The 18,506-nt window shown below is 32.6% G+C and overlaps 1 protein-coding gene across 3 annotated transcripts; it reads left to right on the top strand.

The window, feature by feature from the left end:
* Positions 1-3,838: 3,838 nt before the first annotated feature.
* On the top strand, positions 3,839-18,168 carry LOC111715670 (uncharacterized). Of its 3 annotated transcripts, none has more exons than XM_023491027.1 (5): positions 3,839-4,262; positions 14,498-14,575; positions 15,443-15,544; positions 16,446-16,513; positions 17,883-18,168. In XM_023491027.1, exons 1-5 carry the CDS (start codon positions 4,245-4,247, stop codon positions 18,130-18,132), a joined length of 516 nt encoding a protein of 171 aa, XP_023346795.1. In that variant the 5' UTR covers positions 3,839-4,244; the 3' UTR covers positions 18,133-18,168. The 3 variants fall into 3 exon arrangements, with proteins under 3 accessions (XP_023346795.1, XP_023346794.1, XP_023346793.1); XM_023491026.1 differs by lacking the exon at positions 3,839-4,262 and adding an exon at positions 4,660-4,713; XM_023491025.1 differs by lacking the exon at positions 3,839-4,262 and adding an exon at positions 4,774-4,913.
* The last annotated feature ends 338 nt before the right edge of the window (positions 18,169-18,506 follow it).

The raw sequence follows: 18,506 nt of genomic DNA, 5'->3' as shown, positions 1-18,506 counted from the left end.
GTGATGATTTCTGATAGTTTTGTTTTGGGTCCAAAAATCGAATACTAGGAAATTACCAAATACAATATGATAGAATACTTGTAAAACAATGAAATGAGCTAATGAACAGCTTCCGGCGGATTTATGTGAAAACTATTGCGGATTTGGGAAATCTCATAAACCAGAAGATAAATCACTCAAATCTTAACATAACGTAAATTGCTGAATTGTCCAAGTTTTACTCTTTAAATATTAAATTTTTTTATTTTTTAATACATTACTCATTTTCTTGTTAAAACTTATTTAAAACCCGTTAAAAAAGGCCCACCCTGTAAATCCTTTAAGGATTCATAGAAAATTTCCATGAATCTACTTACGCTTCACTTGAAAACTATAATAATACTTAAACTAAACAAGGAACTTTCCTCTGTACTGTATCTACTGCATACACGGAGAAAATTCTGCTCAACTAGCAACAATCAACACAAAACTCAGCTGATTTACGCTCTCTATAGGCAGGGTCTTGAAACTCACCTATTTAGAGGGGGAGGGGGGGGGGCGAGGAAAAAAGGGGGCTTGTTTTTTAGCATGATAAGTAAATCATGCTTTGGTTATACATTTAAGTTCAATTAAAATTCTTCATAAATTCTTCATAAAGATTAAACATGCTGAAGAAATGAAACCCTGCAACTAGTTTCATGTTTTTTATCCAGAACTTTAAAGATATAACTCAGATATTCTTTCATTGTCATTCTTATTTCTTACTCCCGCTTCTATTCTACTCTCTACTCCAACATGTTCTAGTTCTCTCTACACCAACCTATTCTACTCTCTACTCAAACTATTCTACTCTCTACACCAACCTATTCTACTCTCTACACCAACCTATTCTACTCTCTACACCAACCTATTCTACTCTCTACACCAACCTATTCTACTCTCTACTCCAACCTATTCTACTCTCTACTCCAACCTATTCTACTCTCTACTCCAACCTATTCTACTTTCTACTCCAACCTATTCTACTCTCTTCTTCATCCTATTCTACTCTCTACTTCAACCTATTCTAATCTTTAATCCAACCTATTCTATTGATTCTATTCTCTACTCCAACCAATTCTATTCTCTACTCTACTCCAACCTATTCTACTCTCTACTCCAACCTATTCGACTCTCAAAACTCCAACCTATCTACTCTATACTCCAACCTATTCTATTCTCTACTCCAACCTATTCTTCTTTCTACTCCAACCCATTCTACTCTCTACTCCAACCTATTCTACTCTCTACTCCAACCTATTCTACTCCATATTGCATTCCATTCTAAACTCTGCTATCAAAATTTTTCTCTGATTTACATTTAAAAAATGTATTTATAATTTTCATTTTGGCTCATTGCGAGCTTTAGAAGCATGAGCTTTGCTTTATAATGCAATATTTTTCCTGCAAAACATAAATTCAGTTCAGAGGTTGAAACTTTTACGTGGAAAATTGTTAATCTTGTAACCTTAATCTCAATACCCAATCATGTAAAGTCAATTTAGTTTAATATCGACCATGTGCAGTCCCTTTAGTTTAATATCGACCATGTGCAGTCCCTTAGTTTAATATCGACCATGTGCAGTCCCTTTAGTTTAATATCGACCATGTGCAGTCCCTTTAGTTTAATATCGACCATGTGCAGTCCCTTTAGTTTAATATCAACCATGTGCAGTTCCTTTAGCTCAATATCAACCCTGTGTAGTTCCTTTAGTTTAATATCGACCATGTGTAGTCCCTTTAGCTTAATATCGACCATGTACAGTCCCTTTAGCTTAATATCGACCATGTACAGTCCCTTTAGCTTAATATCGACCATGTACAGTCCCTTTAGCTTAATATCGACCATGTACAGTCCCTTTAGCTTAATATCGACCATGTACAGTCCCTTTAGCTTAATATCGACCATGTACAGTCCCTTTAGCTTAATATCGACCATGTACAGTCCCTTTAGCTTAATATCGACCATGTACAGTCCCTTTAGCTTAATATCGACCATGTACAGTCCCTTTAGCTTAATATCGACCATGTACAGTCCCTTTAGCTTAATATCGACCATGTACAGTCCCTTTAGCTTAATATCGACCATGTACAGTCCCTTTAGCTTAATATCGACCATGTGCAGTCCCTTTAGTTTAATATCGACCATGTACAGTTCCTTTGGTTTAATATCGACCATGTACAGTTCCTTTAGCTTATTATCGAGCATGTACAGTCCCTTTAGCTTAATATCGACCATGTACAGTCCTTTTAGCTTAATATCGACCATGTACAGTCCCTTTAGCTTAATATCGACCATGTACAGTCCCTTTAGCTTGATATCGTTTTTACAGTTGCCAAAACAAATAAACATTGACGTTAAGCAATTTTCTAAATTTTTTTTCGAATTGAAAATTTTATTTCACGGTGAACTGTTTTGTAGTATATTTGTTAACCATAAAACTGCAGCGGAAGTAGAATTCTAAACCATTTACCCGGAAAATTTAATTTTAAATAAAAAAGTTATAAATTTGAAAAATTATTTTTTAAGTACTTACTTTATAAGTCAGCTCTAAACAAACTATAGAGATAAGAAAGATTAAAAAAATATTCCTGTTGGATTGCCCCTTAAGCATTTTTTATCATTTTGTGATGATTTCTGATAGTTTTGTTTTTAATAACATAATTTAAGTTTCATAGCTCGCTCATGGTCCAGTAACCAAAGCAAGCATTGTAGGTTGATGAACACTTTCTAGGGATTTTTTTTCAAAAAGATTCATAAAGGTTCCATATAAACCTTTGTCTGATCATTGATGAATGAGATTTTCTAGTTTTTTTCGAGATGAAAATTGATATGTTTCCATAGCAGTTACTAATGTACAGTAAACTGTAGGTTTACTAATGTACAGTAAACTATGATTACTGTAGGTTTACTAATGTACAGTAAACTGTTATAACTGTAGGTTTACTAATGTACAGTAAACTGTGATTACTGTAGGTTTACTAATGTCCAGTAAACTGTTATTTCTCTAGGTTTACTAATGCCCAGTAAACTGTGAATACTGTATGTTTACTAATGTCATGTTAACTGTGATTACTGTAGGTTTACTAATGTCCAGTAAACTGTGATTACTGTAGGTTTACTAATGTCCAGTAAACTTTTATTACTCTAGGCTTACTAATGTCCAGTAAACTATGATTACTGTAGGTTTACTAATGTCCAGTAAGCTGTGATTACTGTAGGTTTACTAATGTCCAGTAAAATGTGATTACTGCAGGTTTACTAATGTGATTACTGTAGGTTTACTAATGTCCAGTAAACTGTGATTACTGTAGGTTTACTAATGTCCAGTAAACTGTGATTACTGCAGGGTTACTGATAACATGATAGAATTATATCTCCAGTAATATAAAAATTTCCAAACAGTGCACAGTGAACGCTACTCTAGCACCTTGAGTTAGGAAACTGATACTTTTCACGCAGTCCGAACATTATACAGGGAGACCCATAAAACTGTGGAATAGGAAGTCGATGTTTAAGTATTCTTGTGAGTTTTTTATGCTGGGCATATAGCAAATAGTTTTACAAGTTGCTTAAAAACAATCTTGTTTAATTTAACGGATCTGTGTCAACTGCAAAATCTTTGTTGTTCGTTTGAGACTATTTAAACTCATAATTTGAGTCCATCAGTCGTCTTCCCTTTTCTACAGTCTAATTAGTCTCACTGTGCGTAGATTATATTTGAAAAAAAACTCTTTGAAAAAGTTAAATTAATAAGCAATTAATTTGTTTGGCATTTAATGATCAAAATTTTATATTTTTTTAGTCTAAAGAGGTAACTTCTACTTCTAGTTCTTTTTCAGTGTACTTCTACCCATAACTCCTAATAAAATGTACCCGGACCCATGAAGCCTGTTGGGGAAAGATAGAGTGTATAAGAGACTAGGAGAAGAGAGTCAGTTTAAAGATAACTCATGAGCAACATATGTGAATCCGTCACTACATTATAGTGTAGTACCAGGAGCGAAGATAAACACTAAACCCGTCCCTCTCACTGTTCTATCCACCCCCCGGAGCTAGTTCTCTCATCCTGAACCTGAAAAGATTTTATTAACTATTGTGACAAGGACGAGAAAGAGATGAGAGATAAACAGTTTTTTCTTATCCGTCCCAGCTCAGCGTGTGAACATTAAACAAGAATATATTCAATAAACATTTTGTTTCTGTGAAATTTTTCTGTGATACCATGTCAGAGATTGAAAAGGTTTGTACCAAAACTATAATTTAGAATCAGTCCCAAAAAAATCATTATTTTAAATAATTTTTAAGTGCAATTAGAAGTCTAAAGATCCTTAAGTTATGTAAAGGCATTGAGTCTTTGCCACAAACTTTGATTTTTGGATCCCATTATCTTTGCAACCCAATGTCGTAGACCCATGATATTTCAAATTATGAATCATGTAAGACCAAATAATCTAAGTTTAAAATATCAAAGGTTTATATATCTTTAGGTTGAAAATATATAGAGATTAGAAAATTTGAGCTTGTGGCAAAAACTCAATTCCTTTGACAATGAAATGTTTCCGATGACACCCTGGGAAAGCTCTAAATATTTGAACTTGAAGCTCAATAGTTTTCATTTTCTTAGTTCTCAGTCAAGCGTTGAAAGTTGCTTTCTCAGTTCTATATTCTGAATGCACTGCATATATAAAATTGTAGGGATATATAGATCAAACTTTGGAGTTACAAGGAGGAAGGGGGAGGCGGCCCCCTGAAAGACCCCCCCCACCATTTTCATCATTTCATGTCATTTCATGTCTGTAAACCACCATTTCTTGAGTGGCAATTCCGATTCACAAGAATACTCTGTGTCTATGCAATCAAAATGGCACTGAGACATGGGTACTGGAATAGGGTAAGGTAGTCATACCAGAGGCGCAACTAGAACTTTTGCTAGGGGGGGCAACATATTATTTTGTAATGTGTTGCATGCAGATTTGGCTGTGTTCAATTCAAATCGATTTTTTGTTCTTGTGTTTTTACAAAAGTTGATTCTTTTCCACAAACTTGAATATTCCAGTACCTTTATCTTTGCAACCTGGCGATGTAAACCTTTAATATTTCAAACTTAGATTACTTAATCTAACAGAGTTTATAGTTTGAAATATCTAAGGTCTACGCAGGGGCGGAGATAAGGATTCTGTAGGGGGGGGGGTACAAAAGTTTAAGTTGGTGCGCGATGCGCGCCGAAATTTTTTTACCCCGCCTAGAAATGTGTTTCCCCCCCCCTAGAAAAATATCATGATGTATATCAAATTATTGGTTTAAATTGGGTTTGATTTGCATTTTCCACTCATTTCTGGGATTTACAAACTCAATCTAATAAAGGTTTCGTTATATACCTTTCAGCTTTCACCTTGTTTTATACCCTTCATTATAGTCATTCATTTTACATTAACTACAAAGATCTGTAAAAAAACTGAATTTATTTTATTTTAACTAAAATTTTTTATTTTAAGTTTGCTAGCAAACATTGACAAAAAAGGCAGTAATATAAAAAATAATAGTTTTACTACGATGAAAAAGATGTAACTTTTTTAAATCTTTAGAAAAGCTACTCTGCAAAACTTTGAAAAAATATGGTCATTACTCATCGTTAAATTTTCTTGTCGTCAATGTAGTATGTTAAGATCTTAACGAAATCTAATATGGAAATGACATTATTTAGAAGTAAAAATGTTTTTTATTGTCCATACCATTTTTTTCTATTAAAAAAAAACATCTAATTTTAATGGCATTGACTATTACTTTAGAATTTAGAATCATTTAGAATATGTTGACTTAAAATTTGAAATATCTGATTCCGACGTATCTGCACAGTGCACATTTTAATTGTTTTCGTGCAAAGGAGTTGAGTTTCTGCCACAAACTCTGATTTTCTAATCTCTTTATCTTTGTAACCCAATGTCGTAGAGCTTAGATATTTCAAACTATTAATACTTATAGATAAAATAATCCAAGTTTGAAATATCAAAGGTTTGCACAATCAGGTTCCAAAGATATTGGGATCAGAAGATTTGAGTTTGTGGCAAAAACTCAATTCCTTTAAAAGATATTCAAATTTAAATTCAACCTTTTTTAAAAACAAAAACAAAGTAACAACTCTTTCCTCCATTAAAAAGTCGGCGCGGCTTGGCGCTTAAAAAACTTGTTCAGAATTTCTTTATTATTGATTGATTTTAATCTACTAGGATGGGAGTGCATGATTGCAAGGCTAGATAGTCTTTCTGTTTTCATGGTGTTCCGCAGCCATGTTAGCAACCTAACTATCAATATACATAAGTTCCGTTTCTATTTTTTGTTTAAATTTTAAACAGTTTTCAAAGCTTATCAAATCAAAATCAAAACGCGCTGTTGCTAGGACTGGCTAGGGGGCCGAGCGCCGCGGCAAGGCAAGGCTAGGACCAGGGGGCCGGGCGCTCCTTCAACATGGTCAATTATATGATTATATCCATGAAAATAGTCGTCTTTACACAAGTGCAGACAAATCAATAGGGAATGTATTTTTTTTTGAAGTTTCTAGCTTCTGTACCTTACCTACGTCATAACCCGGTACAGGGCACAAAGTGGACAAGCTGGTCCTAGAACTGTCTTGGGATAAGATCTGTTGTAGGCGAGTATACGCATAATTGTGATTGGCATTTCTTTGGCGGACTGGGAATTCTCCACCAATAGTTTTAATCAGTGACGTCAGAGGGTACAGATCTTCCCCCCGTACCGTATCGACCTTTCATTCGTGCGCGAGCCTCGTAGCGATACCCTATTCCAGTACCCATGCACTGAGATAATCTTAACACGGGCAGCCGTAGTCAACCTTTGAATTTACGAGCCGGGTCAACCTTTCCCGTTTTCTGTCCCAGTTTGTACTGTACCTAGCTCTATGGGCAGGACAAGCCGGTGCAACAAGGTTAACGCGGTCAGACTTTATCCTTCATATAGGCTGAATTTACTTTTACTAAAGGGGCAGATTTGCGTGTTATTTTTTTAGCTGAAAATTAAAAGAGATTTTTGTCAACAATGATCAGACAAAGGTTTAAAGGGTATCGGTGTGAATTGAACATACGACTCTGTAAATGAAGGGTTACTAAAAATTTCGTTTTCAATCCCTTGAGACATACAAACCCAAATCCACCCCTTCTTGACAAAAGAATAGTTGCGCCTAGAAATAAAGCTACATGTGTGTTTGTATCCGGAAATGTTTATTTGTTTGCTAGAAGAATGAAGTCTTTGTTTTCAAAAAATGATCTTCAGTATATTTCAATTTAACAATATTCTTGTTAAAATGGAAACTTTTAAAATTTATAGATAACAAAGAGACGAATATTTCGGAATATATATTATATATCAAATAGTTTGGAAAATATACATCATGTTCGTTTTATGAAGCATGATTAGAAAAAACGGTTAACATCTTTAAAACGCTAAAATAAGCGACTTTTTATAGTTCTAGGGGTAAAAGCTGAATAAAAAATTATGTTTCATTAAGTTTTATTAAGGGATTTTTATAATTTTCAAAAATCATGAAATATGAAAATGAAAAAAAAATTTAAACAATTCGAAAAACTCACATTTTAAATTATTTTATATATTTATCTTATTTTCTGTAATAATGAATATAATTATTTTTGCATTGCATTATAAATGAAGAAGAACAAGGGTAAAAAGATAAAAATATAGTTTATAGGATTTTACGTAAACATTTAAATTTAAAACTCTTACTGCCAGGTTATATCAACAAGGGGAATACTAAAATATTTCTGAACTGTTCATCGGAATATTTTTGGTAATCATAGTTTTTTTTTTAAATTTTATAATTTTAATATGATTGTTTATTGAACTTTAGATCGTTTTTAAACAAATCCCAACCCTACTCTCTAGCACTAGAATTATATCATTTTCTTCTCAATATTTTTCGCCAAAAACGTTGGCATCATCAGGAGTTCGTCCTATAATATAACAGATATAATCAAAAAAATAAAAAATAAAAAATTTTTTTACAAAAAAAATTCTTTTTTAAGACAGTGAATATACAAAATAAATAATACAAACAAAGCAACTCGAATAAACAAAGAAGAGAACAAAAATAAAAAATCTTATGTAACCTTTACAATAAGGAATTTTTCAAAATGAATATTGTCAAAACACATAAAACTTAAAAGAAAAATTACCTGTACCTTACTCTTTTGAAGAGTATTGAGTGACTGGAAAAGGATTGAGTAGTTTATTGAACTTTTTAATATGTTCTATTAAACATGATAATTTCTTGATATGTAAATAATTATAAATCATGTTCATGTTCTTTTAACAAGTATAATTATTGAAACAGTGATAAGTCCTTGGGTTTCAAAAATGTGGTCTGCAACCTTAAATTCTTAATAAAAGTTTTGTCTTTAGATAGAATATAGTTCTTGCCACAAACTCAAATTTTATAATCCCTATATCATTGTAACCTGTTGGTGTAAACCTTTGATATTTCAAACTTAGACTACTTGCTCAAACAGGATTCTACGACATCGGGTTGCAAAGTTTCTTGAATCTTATTTCTTCAATAAACCTGATGACATTATGAATGTTAAAATATTTTGACATCAATTGTATAAAAATTTGTCTACTTTTTTCAGTTTAGAAGTATTTGTGTTATCATGTGATAATTATAAATATTTTTCAGTTACGATTTTGAATAATTCAATGAACAATTGTGCAGATGTACACATCTCCATTTCGCTTAAACTACTATTTACATTTTTGCTTTATTACTACACAAAAGATTTCTTGAATGTCGTCTTCATATTCTACGACCCCCTCCCCACTCCCCAGGATAAAATTTAAAGTCTACATTAACATTAAACAATCACCCCCCACCTCGTCCATGAGAAAAATTATCAATGTTTAGCATTTTATCAAACGCATTGACGTTATCTGATTTACAATGAACAAATTTTATTCATTTAAGTTAAAAACATGCAAACAAGCAATCTTTCATATAATCAATTCACAGAGGCCTTGGGAACAAAATTAAATATTCTCAAAAACCGCAAAATGTTGTGAAGAAGTAGCACTTTAAAAACTTAACGAATAAAAGGAAAAAGTTGTCAGTTTTCCTACTTTATTTTTTTTGCAAATTATTTAATTCATCTGAATATGATTTTTTTTTCAAATGGGACTTTTGTGCTTAATGATATATTTCGGAAAACATTAAAGGTTTGAATAACCAACCTTTTAAACCATTCACCCCCCCCCCCATCCCCTGGATCTGATATGTTTTCTTATTTTTTTTTGTTATATGAATTTTTGTCAAAGAAAATAGAATATATATTAGAGTGGAATTTAGACAATCCTTCGGCCTGAAAGGGAGTTCAAAGTGTACAACTCATGTAAATGTTCACAAATTATATGCAGTAGAGTACATTAATACAGTATGTTCCTTAGATTATCCATTTCAGTTTCGAATTTTTCAAAGCTGTTAAATAAACTTTATAAAATAAATTAGGTGAATAAAAAACATCATTTGATTATAACGGAAAATCATCGTTTGTAAAGTGAAAGGCATAGAGCCTATGTGAAATGATCATTGGTTAATTATGAAACCAGCCTATTTCATAATTTGGTTTTCGTTTAATATTAATTTTAGATTTTCTATAAAATGATGTTACAGAGCTCAATAGGTTATATAAAAAATTTTTGGCGACCATTTTGCTTCATTTTCGCATTTCGTTTACTCGCGAAAAATGCAAAGATTTTCGCTTTTGTTCGCGAAATTTCGCTTCAATCTGTTTTGCGAAAAAATGCGAGATTTTGCGAAATAGAAAATGCGAAAATTTCGCGAAAAAAATGGGAATTTTGAAAAAAAAAACCCGAAAATTTCGCTTTATTTCTAAACGCGAAAAAATGCGAAATTTCACGAAAAAGTTTGCGAAATGCGACCGAAAATTTTCGCATTTTTTCGCGAAACTTTCGTTCGGTGGAAACCCTAGCTTGTGATGTTATGAAACCTAAGATAAACTTGAACATTATTTATGTTTAACTCATCACTGTTTATATTTCAAATTTCAAATCGTGATTAAAATTTATTCTTCACGCTTCAGGCATCACGCACAGCCCCCCTCCCTGCCCCCAGCACAGCAGGGGGGGGGGCAACCTTTTATCAAAATGATTCATTCCGTAAAACTAACTGAAATGTCCTAATTAAGGATTCTTTGTTTGTTTTGAATAATGATAGTTTATTCAAAATTCGTAGGAATTCATCTACAGTAAGAGGTTTTAATTTCAAGTAACACTTCCCCCTCCCCCCTCCCCAAACATGCAAATATTAGCATGTTTTGAATTTGTTAATTTGTTAATTTCAAGTAATCTTCCATTTAAAGCTGGATGGGCATCAGGCGCGTACACAGGGGGGGGGCGGTAGTCCTCTTGTCCCCCCTGGGGTTTATGGGCAAAGGTTAAAATCAGGTGTGGTTGGTAAAACATGAGCTGGCCTTCATCTTCAATTTAAAAAATAGTTGAAAATTTTCTCAACTTCAGAGAGTAATACAGAACTATACAGAGGGATTCATCATAATATGTAGTCCTTGAATCGGGACTACAGTAAACTACAAAGGGGAGTAGTCTCAGGAGACTACTCAGGACTTCATAGAGTAATACACAAAGACTTTGCTAATTAGCAAAATCTTTTGAATAACAGCATTATTAAGGCCCTGGGGGGCAAAATTTTGTTTTTGCGCTTCGAGCGAAATCTTGCCCCCCCCCCCTGGCTGAAATCCTGTGTACGCGCCTGATGGGCATGTCCGATTTACAACGGTAACCGTTAAACCTTCATCTGATAAGTAATGTGGAGGATGATGTCGTTTTTATAGGTTCAAAAGTGTTTAATACCGATAAATTCCTCTTCTTCAAAAAATGGACAAGTGACTTTTGTGGAGAAATCACAATTGAAAATAATAAATTTTTAAGGGTTGAACATGGATAACAAATACGAACCCTCAACGTTAAAATTTGCCATTTGTCAGGTCTTAAGGAGCTAGATTAACCTGTACAGTGAAAATACAGCATATTCAAAGCAAAACGAGACAGTACACAGTATTTTATTAGGTTTCCGAATAAATTCTGCGTTGATTAAATGTCGTCATTTAATTTCCCCGTTGATTGGGACACTCTGTATTTGGGTAATCTGTGTTTTAAACTCCCGCTTGCATTTTTCAAATCTTTAAGATCTGCAACTCTGGATTGCGAAAATCCCAGATGTTTGCAATTTTTACTGCCAAATAACTTAATTGTATAATTTATGAGTTAGACTTTGATAAACATATTTTTGGCTTGAATACGCATCAAAAACACAGGTCACATGTTTGTCAAATATAAACAAAAAATGTTGCATGAGAAAACCAAAACCAAAATCTCTTTGAACAAAAATAAGAAAAATATTAAAAATGTTCCCTCCGCAATTTGACCGTGTCAAAAATGAACAAAAATTAAAACCAAAGTCAAAATCCAAACTGTTATCTGAATTTATTTGGTAGAATTTCTTCTTTATTTCAAAAATGTCATCTAAAAACAAATTATGTTTATTGGCCATGACGTTACGTTTTTAAATGCTTGATTTTTGAAAGTATAAAAGAAAACTCCCCTCGAATAATTAAGTCAACTCCCTCATTTTTTTATATTTAGATTTTACCAGTAACTAGGCAAATATGGAATGAATAATCTACATATAAATTTAGCTTATCTGTCTGTCTGTTTGTTTGTTTGTATCCAGTAAACGTCAAAATTGCTAAACCGATCGAGCCCAAATTTTGTGTGGGACCTCACGTGACCCAAGGGGAGATTTATGAATGCTCAAAATTTTAAAAATTTGTGTTTAAAAGTTTTTTATTTTTGTAAAATTTTGAAAATGCGCGAAAAAATATTATTAAATCCGCAAACTTTTTTTGTTTTTGTTTTATACTGAACAAAGAGAAGATGCTCACAGAAAAAGCCACAACTAAAAGTTGAAATAGAAGATTGGTGCAAAGCGCCCTAAAAGTATAAATATAAGTTTATTTTTTATTCCTGTCTATGTAAATTAAAAGATGGTATGCTGGCATAGGTTGAAATAGAATTGAAATCGATATCGACCCCGGCCCCTATCAGTTGTTCTTCTTACAGGGTGTCCCAATAAACGTGAGAAGTGAGTGTCGATTCCGAGATCGTTTTTATGGTATGGATATTACTACTTCTTACATCAAAATAAAGTAAATTGCACAAAAGATTAAAATCTTATAGGGTTTTAATGGCGCTACGCCATTTGCTCTATTTCCATTAGCTCTATGACCATTTTCTCTTGTTCCCTTTGCTTTAGTTCCATTTGCTCTATTAGCCATTTGTTCTATAGCTCATACACCACAACGTTTGTTCTTTATGCCATCTGCTCTATACGTCATTTGCTCTATACATATTTTTATGACTGTCTTGGTCTGTTTTCTCTATTAAACATATGCTCTAGACTAAACATGTCATTTGCTCTATAAACATATTTTATGAATCACACCGGACTAACCAGAGTGAGCAGCATTCGGTTTCTTCTATTTGAAATCAAACGTATTTTGGTCTTTAATTCAATAATTATTTATTTTACGGATTTGTTTATTTTATACATTTTTATTCAAAATGCATATGCCAACAAAAAAGTATTTAAGAAAAAAGGCTAACAAATTATTTTTAATGGGTTAAATTGTGATCGAAAGTCACAGCTTTCTGGAATATTGACAGAACCGTTAAATCCACGTGGAATGTCTTGGTCTATTTGCTCTATGAGTAAACACGTCATTTGCTCTATAAACATGCAATATACAACTATCTTAATGTATTGCTATTCCTAAGTATATCACAATTATATTACTATATCTTCTAAATTCAATGTTTCTTAAAATAGTTTTTTCACCATATATCAGATTTGTCTTATCCTGAGGTCTTATCCCTCTTATTATTTTTTTTTTGATTTTTACTAAGTCAAGTTTGCTCAGGAATTCCTAAAAAGTCTATTCTGTGATTTTTACAAAGTCGAACGACCCTATAGTGCCTTTAAACTGAACATTTCTTTTCTTATATAAAAATTTTAGCCTAAATAAAAAATACTAACGAAGAAGTCTGGTTTTGGACAGCGGAAATACAGTGCAAGAATTCCTATATAGTTTTTTTCATAGTGTCTTATTCGGTTATAGAGCAAACGACGTGTTTAGTCATAGAGCAAATGACATATTAAAGAGCAGATGGCATTTAAAGCAAATGACGGGATAGAGCAAATAGTTCCAGAGAAAATGGCCATCGAGCATACGAAAATAAAGCAATTAAATGTCTTAGCGCAAAACTATAAACTCCTCTAATTAAAAAGCTGTGGGCAAGAATAGAAATGTTTTGAATTTCTCCTGATTTGATTAGCCACTCCTGTATGCCGAGTCCATTGAGCGTCTGATCCAATCAGGGTTCAGTCATGTGTTTGGTGTCTCTTCTGAACTAATAGAAATAGCATGGCGGTAACATCTATCTTTCTATCTATCTCAGTATCCAATTAGAGTTATAAATCCTTGAATCGGCGCTATCAGTAAATGGAAATATTTACTTCTACTGAAACTATGGTGTAGCATCTTCCCTTGCTAAATTTGATTCTTTCATGCTTGTGCATAAAATCAAAACTAGAGGAGCTATCAGGTCACAAAGTCGTATCAGTAATGTCGCATTTTGACCTACTCCCTCTGTTTAGTTCACAGTGTACTAAGAGAACTGTAGTCCATTACTCCGTAGATTGTTTCGTCTAGAGTTTAGACTTTTTGTTTATATTTTGATTGCAAGATGCAAGATAGGTTTGGATGGAAATCAATATCGTTTCTCAAGATAGAATAATGTAATCCAGCCCAGCGTAGGGGATAGAATAAAAAGAACTATTTATTGATCATCACGTAAAATATTTATTGGATTTAGTGTGAAGGCCATATATAACAGCAACTATATTCTTAATATTTCTTTCCATCGCAAAAAATCTTTTCTTTTTATCTTAGATATATGTATAACTAAGCAAAATAATTTAAACTTTTAATTCTGAATGGAAAGAATATTGTTTTGATAGTCTACTAAATTTGTAGTTTAGTGTAACACTAGAAAACCTTTTTGAATAATTTGAAAATTTGAATAATATCAAAATACAAAGGAATTAAGTCTCTGCCAGAAACTCTGATTTTATAATCTTAGATATTTTATGCTTTGAATTCTATAATTTCTATTATATCAAATAATCTAAGTTTTACATATCAAAGGTTTACACCATCAAGATCCAAATATATGGGGATTAGAAAATTTGAGGTTGGGACAAAGACTCAATTCTTTTAGAGCTTAAGCCATCGAAAAAGTAGACATTGTTTCAATGGACCAAATACAATTGATTATTTCCATTTTTGATAAATGATTTAGGACACCCTGCAATGTCTTGCCAAAAAGAGAAGCCGGGGCCCTGGAGGAAGACGACTTCCATCAACTAAAATAAAAAAGGTAAAAAGACGATGTTTAACTATATATTGAGCCACGGCTTAAATTTAAGCCGCGGCTCAAATATGGTTGGTTCCACTTAAAATTGTTACATTTTTCAAGATTTAAGCCGGCGCTCAATTGAAACCGGTTTTGGGGGAATTTAAACGCGGCTTAAATTCATTGCGTTTTTTTCTTTTTTCTAATAATTTCCAAATTAAGTACAGACAGACCGAATATTACACCTTTATTATTTGCATTGATTTTATCAATGTATTTGCTATTTGCAAGAACTGCAAGATAAGAGTAAGTAAAGTTTAACATGCGAATTAAATTCGACATTTTAACATTTCTTTTTTGTATCTAAACTTTTAATATCTGTGTATCTTTTCCCTAGTAATAATTTTAGGGGGACGTCTCCCCCCCCCCCCCGACTAACCAGGGCGAGATCCATTCGGTTTCTTCTATTTTAATTGAATCGCGTTTTCATCGATAACTCAACAATCTTAAAATCTACGGACATGTCATGTTACTTTTTGTTTACAAAGTATATGCCAACAAAAAAAATTATAAATGAGAACAGGCGAAAATATTTAAGTTTAAAAGTTCAAATTGTGATCTGAAGTCAAAGCTTGCTGAGAAAAGGACCGAACATTTAAATCAGCTTGGGGACAATTTTACATGACGGCCCCCCCCCCCCAATTGAGATGGAAACGGTCCTTAAAAAATATCTTTATTTTCATAAAATTAATACATATTGTAGTATAAATATTAAATATGTAATGATATCAAATATATATATTTACACGGCAGGCAGTACTTTTTAAAAAAAGTGAGATTCTAATATATTTATTTTCATGATGTAATCATACTATTTTTCTTCTGTTGCAGATTGAGGAGAACTTGCTGAAAAGATCCAGTGATTCCAACGATAATTTGGTTTTAGATGCGCCAGCAGATAGAAACCTTGATCCGTCCTTAATCTTTGGCAAGGTAATTTATTCCTTGATCCTTTCCATTGATCAACAGCAAGGTAATATATTCCTTGATCCTTTCCATTGATCAACAGCTAGGGTTGGTAACGTTTTGATTTTTGAAAAAAACGATCGTTTCGTTAAGAAAACGTCGAGGAAAATCGAAAAACGAAACGATTGTTTAACGAAGCAAAAAACGATCGTTAAACGATCGTTTTCAAAAACGATTACCAACCCTATCAACAGCTAGGTAATTTATTTCTTGATCCTTTCCATTGATTAATATCAAGGTAATATATTCCTTGAACCTTTACATTGATCAACAGCAAGGTAATTTATTCCTTGATCCTTTCCATTGATTAACAGCAAGGTAATATATTTCTTAATCCTTTTCATTCATTAACATCAAGGTAATATATTCCTTGATCCTTTCTATTGATCAACAGCAAGGTAATATATTCCTTGACCGTCCTTGATCAGCAGCAAGTTAAGGTATCCTTTCCAATGATCAATAGCAAGTAATATATTCCTTTGTCCTTTCCAGCGATCAATAAAAGGTAATATATTCTTTGGTCCGTTCCAATGATCAATAGCAAGGTATAATATTCCTAGATACTTTCCGTTGATCAATAGCAAGGTAATTTATTCCTTTATCCTTTCCATTGATTAACATCAAGGTAATATATTCTTTGATCCTTTCCATTGATTAACATCAAGGTAATATATTCTTTGATCCTTTCCATTGATCAACAGCAAGGTAATATATTCTTTGATCCTTTCCATTGATCAACAGCAAGGTAGTATATTCCTTGATCTTTTCCATTGATCAACAGCTAGGTAATATATTTCTTGGTCAAAAGAAAATATTGAACATTGAAAATATCAACAACTTTTTCTATTTTAAACATTTATTCTTCCAGGATTTGTTAGATGCTGAGGTTCAGGGAAGAGTAAACCATCAAGAATTCGATAAAATTTGGTTTATCAGGTAATAGTAAATAGATTAACAAGTACAATAGGTGGCAACAGAGAACTGGACCAATCATACACGACGTTCAAGTGTCAAATATAAAAAGAAAAACGAAATTTTCTCAAATTAGTTGACAAGTTTTCCAAGATTAAATAAACAGTGTAAAAACAGGAAATAAAGAACACATGAAATTGCACTTATTTTACTGTAAGATAAGCACTTTATTCTAAAATTATCACTATTATTAATAATTTTGTCGGACACAAAAACTGAGTTAACACTTGTGCCGTAAGAATACATCTGCACTGAGAGTAGGGGAAGTCCCTCTATAAATGTAGGATCACTTGAAATTACGATTACAGTTTCTTTTCTACGATTACAAACTATAGGACGCAACTTTTGGATCTTAAACCCCAGGCTTAAGCGCGATGACGGTGCATTGCTCCCTCGACGGTTTAACTTTAGACGTTCCACGATTTTAGGCTTTTAAGTCTTTATCCGTTTAGTTGTTTAGTCGCTTAGTCGTTTATTTGTTTAGTGGTTTAGTCGTTTACTAAACGTAGTTTTGTTTAGGGTTTCAAATGTTTAATTTCTTACTTGTTTAGTTGTTTAGATGTTTAGTTGTTTAGTTGTTTAGTTGTTTAGTTGCTTAGTTGTTCAGTTGTTTAGTTGTTTAATTGTTTTGTCGTTTAGTCGTTTAGTCATTTAGTCATTTAGTTGTTCAAGTGTTTAGTTGTTTAGTTGTTTAGTTGTTTAATTGTTTAGTTGTTTAGCTGTTTAGTTGTTTAGTTGTTTAGTTGTTTAGTTATTTAGTTGTTTAGTTGTTTATCTGTTTAGTTGTTTAGTTGCTTAGTTGTTTAGTTGTTTTGTCGTTTAGTCGTTTAGTCATTTAGTCATTTAGTTATTCAAGTGTTTAGTTGTATAGTTAGTTGTTTAGTTGTTTAGTTGTTTAGTTGTTTAGTTGTTTAGTTGTTTAGTTGTTTTGTCGTTCTGTTGTTTAGGCGTTTAGCAACGAGTTCAGTTGCTGATGCTTAACGCTCTAACGCAAATATGGATTGAAAAAGAAAAAAATAAGATTTAAAAAAAGTTACTTAAATATATACAGTGAAACCCTTAATAACGAATACATCGGAAGAATTTATCAAATGTCGTCTTGACAATTTTTCAATGAGTTTTTTACTATATTACGTAAATTTCAGCATTTGCGAAAATAAATAAATAGTCATGAATATGTGGGAACAGTTTTAAAGAGTTCCATATAATCATTTAATTAAAAAACTAAATATCTGCAACATTCCATTATCAGAAAGTGAAGAATACGACATTTGATGAATTCTTTCGATGTATTCGTTATTAAGGGTTTCACTGTATATATTCTATATTTCAGGGTTCCGTCTATTCAAGATGATTCTAGTCACAACCTTTCATCCTCTCCTCCCCCACCCTCTACCTCATCGTCGAAACCTAACCTCCCAGCTTCTCCAACTACCCTGGAGCCATCCAACCCGCCCAGCCCGTCTCTCCAGGGTAGAACGGAGAATGTTGAAACCGAATCCGACCAAACACAAATGTCTCTGAAAGATTTCAAATCTAGCAGAAAGTTAAGATGGCAGCGCGGGAAATGCACTATTTTGTAAATACATTTTTATATAATATTATATCAAACAGTCGTCTTCGTATATGTATCAATACAAGGAAGACGACTTTCTATTTGAACTTTCTACCAATCTTTCCAACATCAGAGACACATAAACATGTAAGTTGTCAATAAACAGCTATTCCTTGTTTACTTGTAAACTTATAATTTGAATATGCTTGTTCGGAATAAAAGCATTCATAATAAAAAGTCGTCTTCAATGTGTTCATTTAATCGCCGACGATTGTACATAAATCTACCGGTTGATAATAAATGCTCTATTTATATAAATTTTTTTACTTTAAGAAAATTATTATTATTCAAATCTATTTATTGATCAAAATGGTACAGAGCAAATGACAATAAACTTTTTAT

This window comes from Eurytemora carolleeae, unplaced genomic scaffold (genome assembly GCF_000591075.1).
Source record: "Eurytemora carolleeae unplaced genomic scaffold, Eaff_2.0 scaffold1839, whole genome shotgun sequence".
Classification (NCBI taxonomy): Eukaryota; Metazoa; Arthropoda; class Copepoda; order Calanoida; family Temoridae; genus Eurytemora; species Eurytemora carolleeae.
The sequence above is the reverse complement of the archived record's forward strand: the minus strand, read 5'-3'. Positions and strand labels throughout refer to the sequence as shown.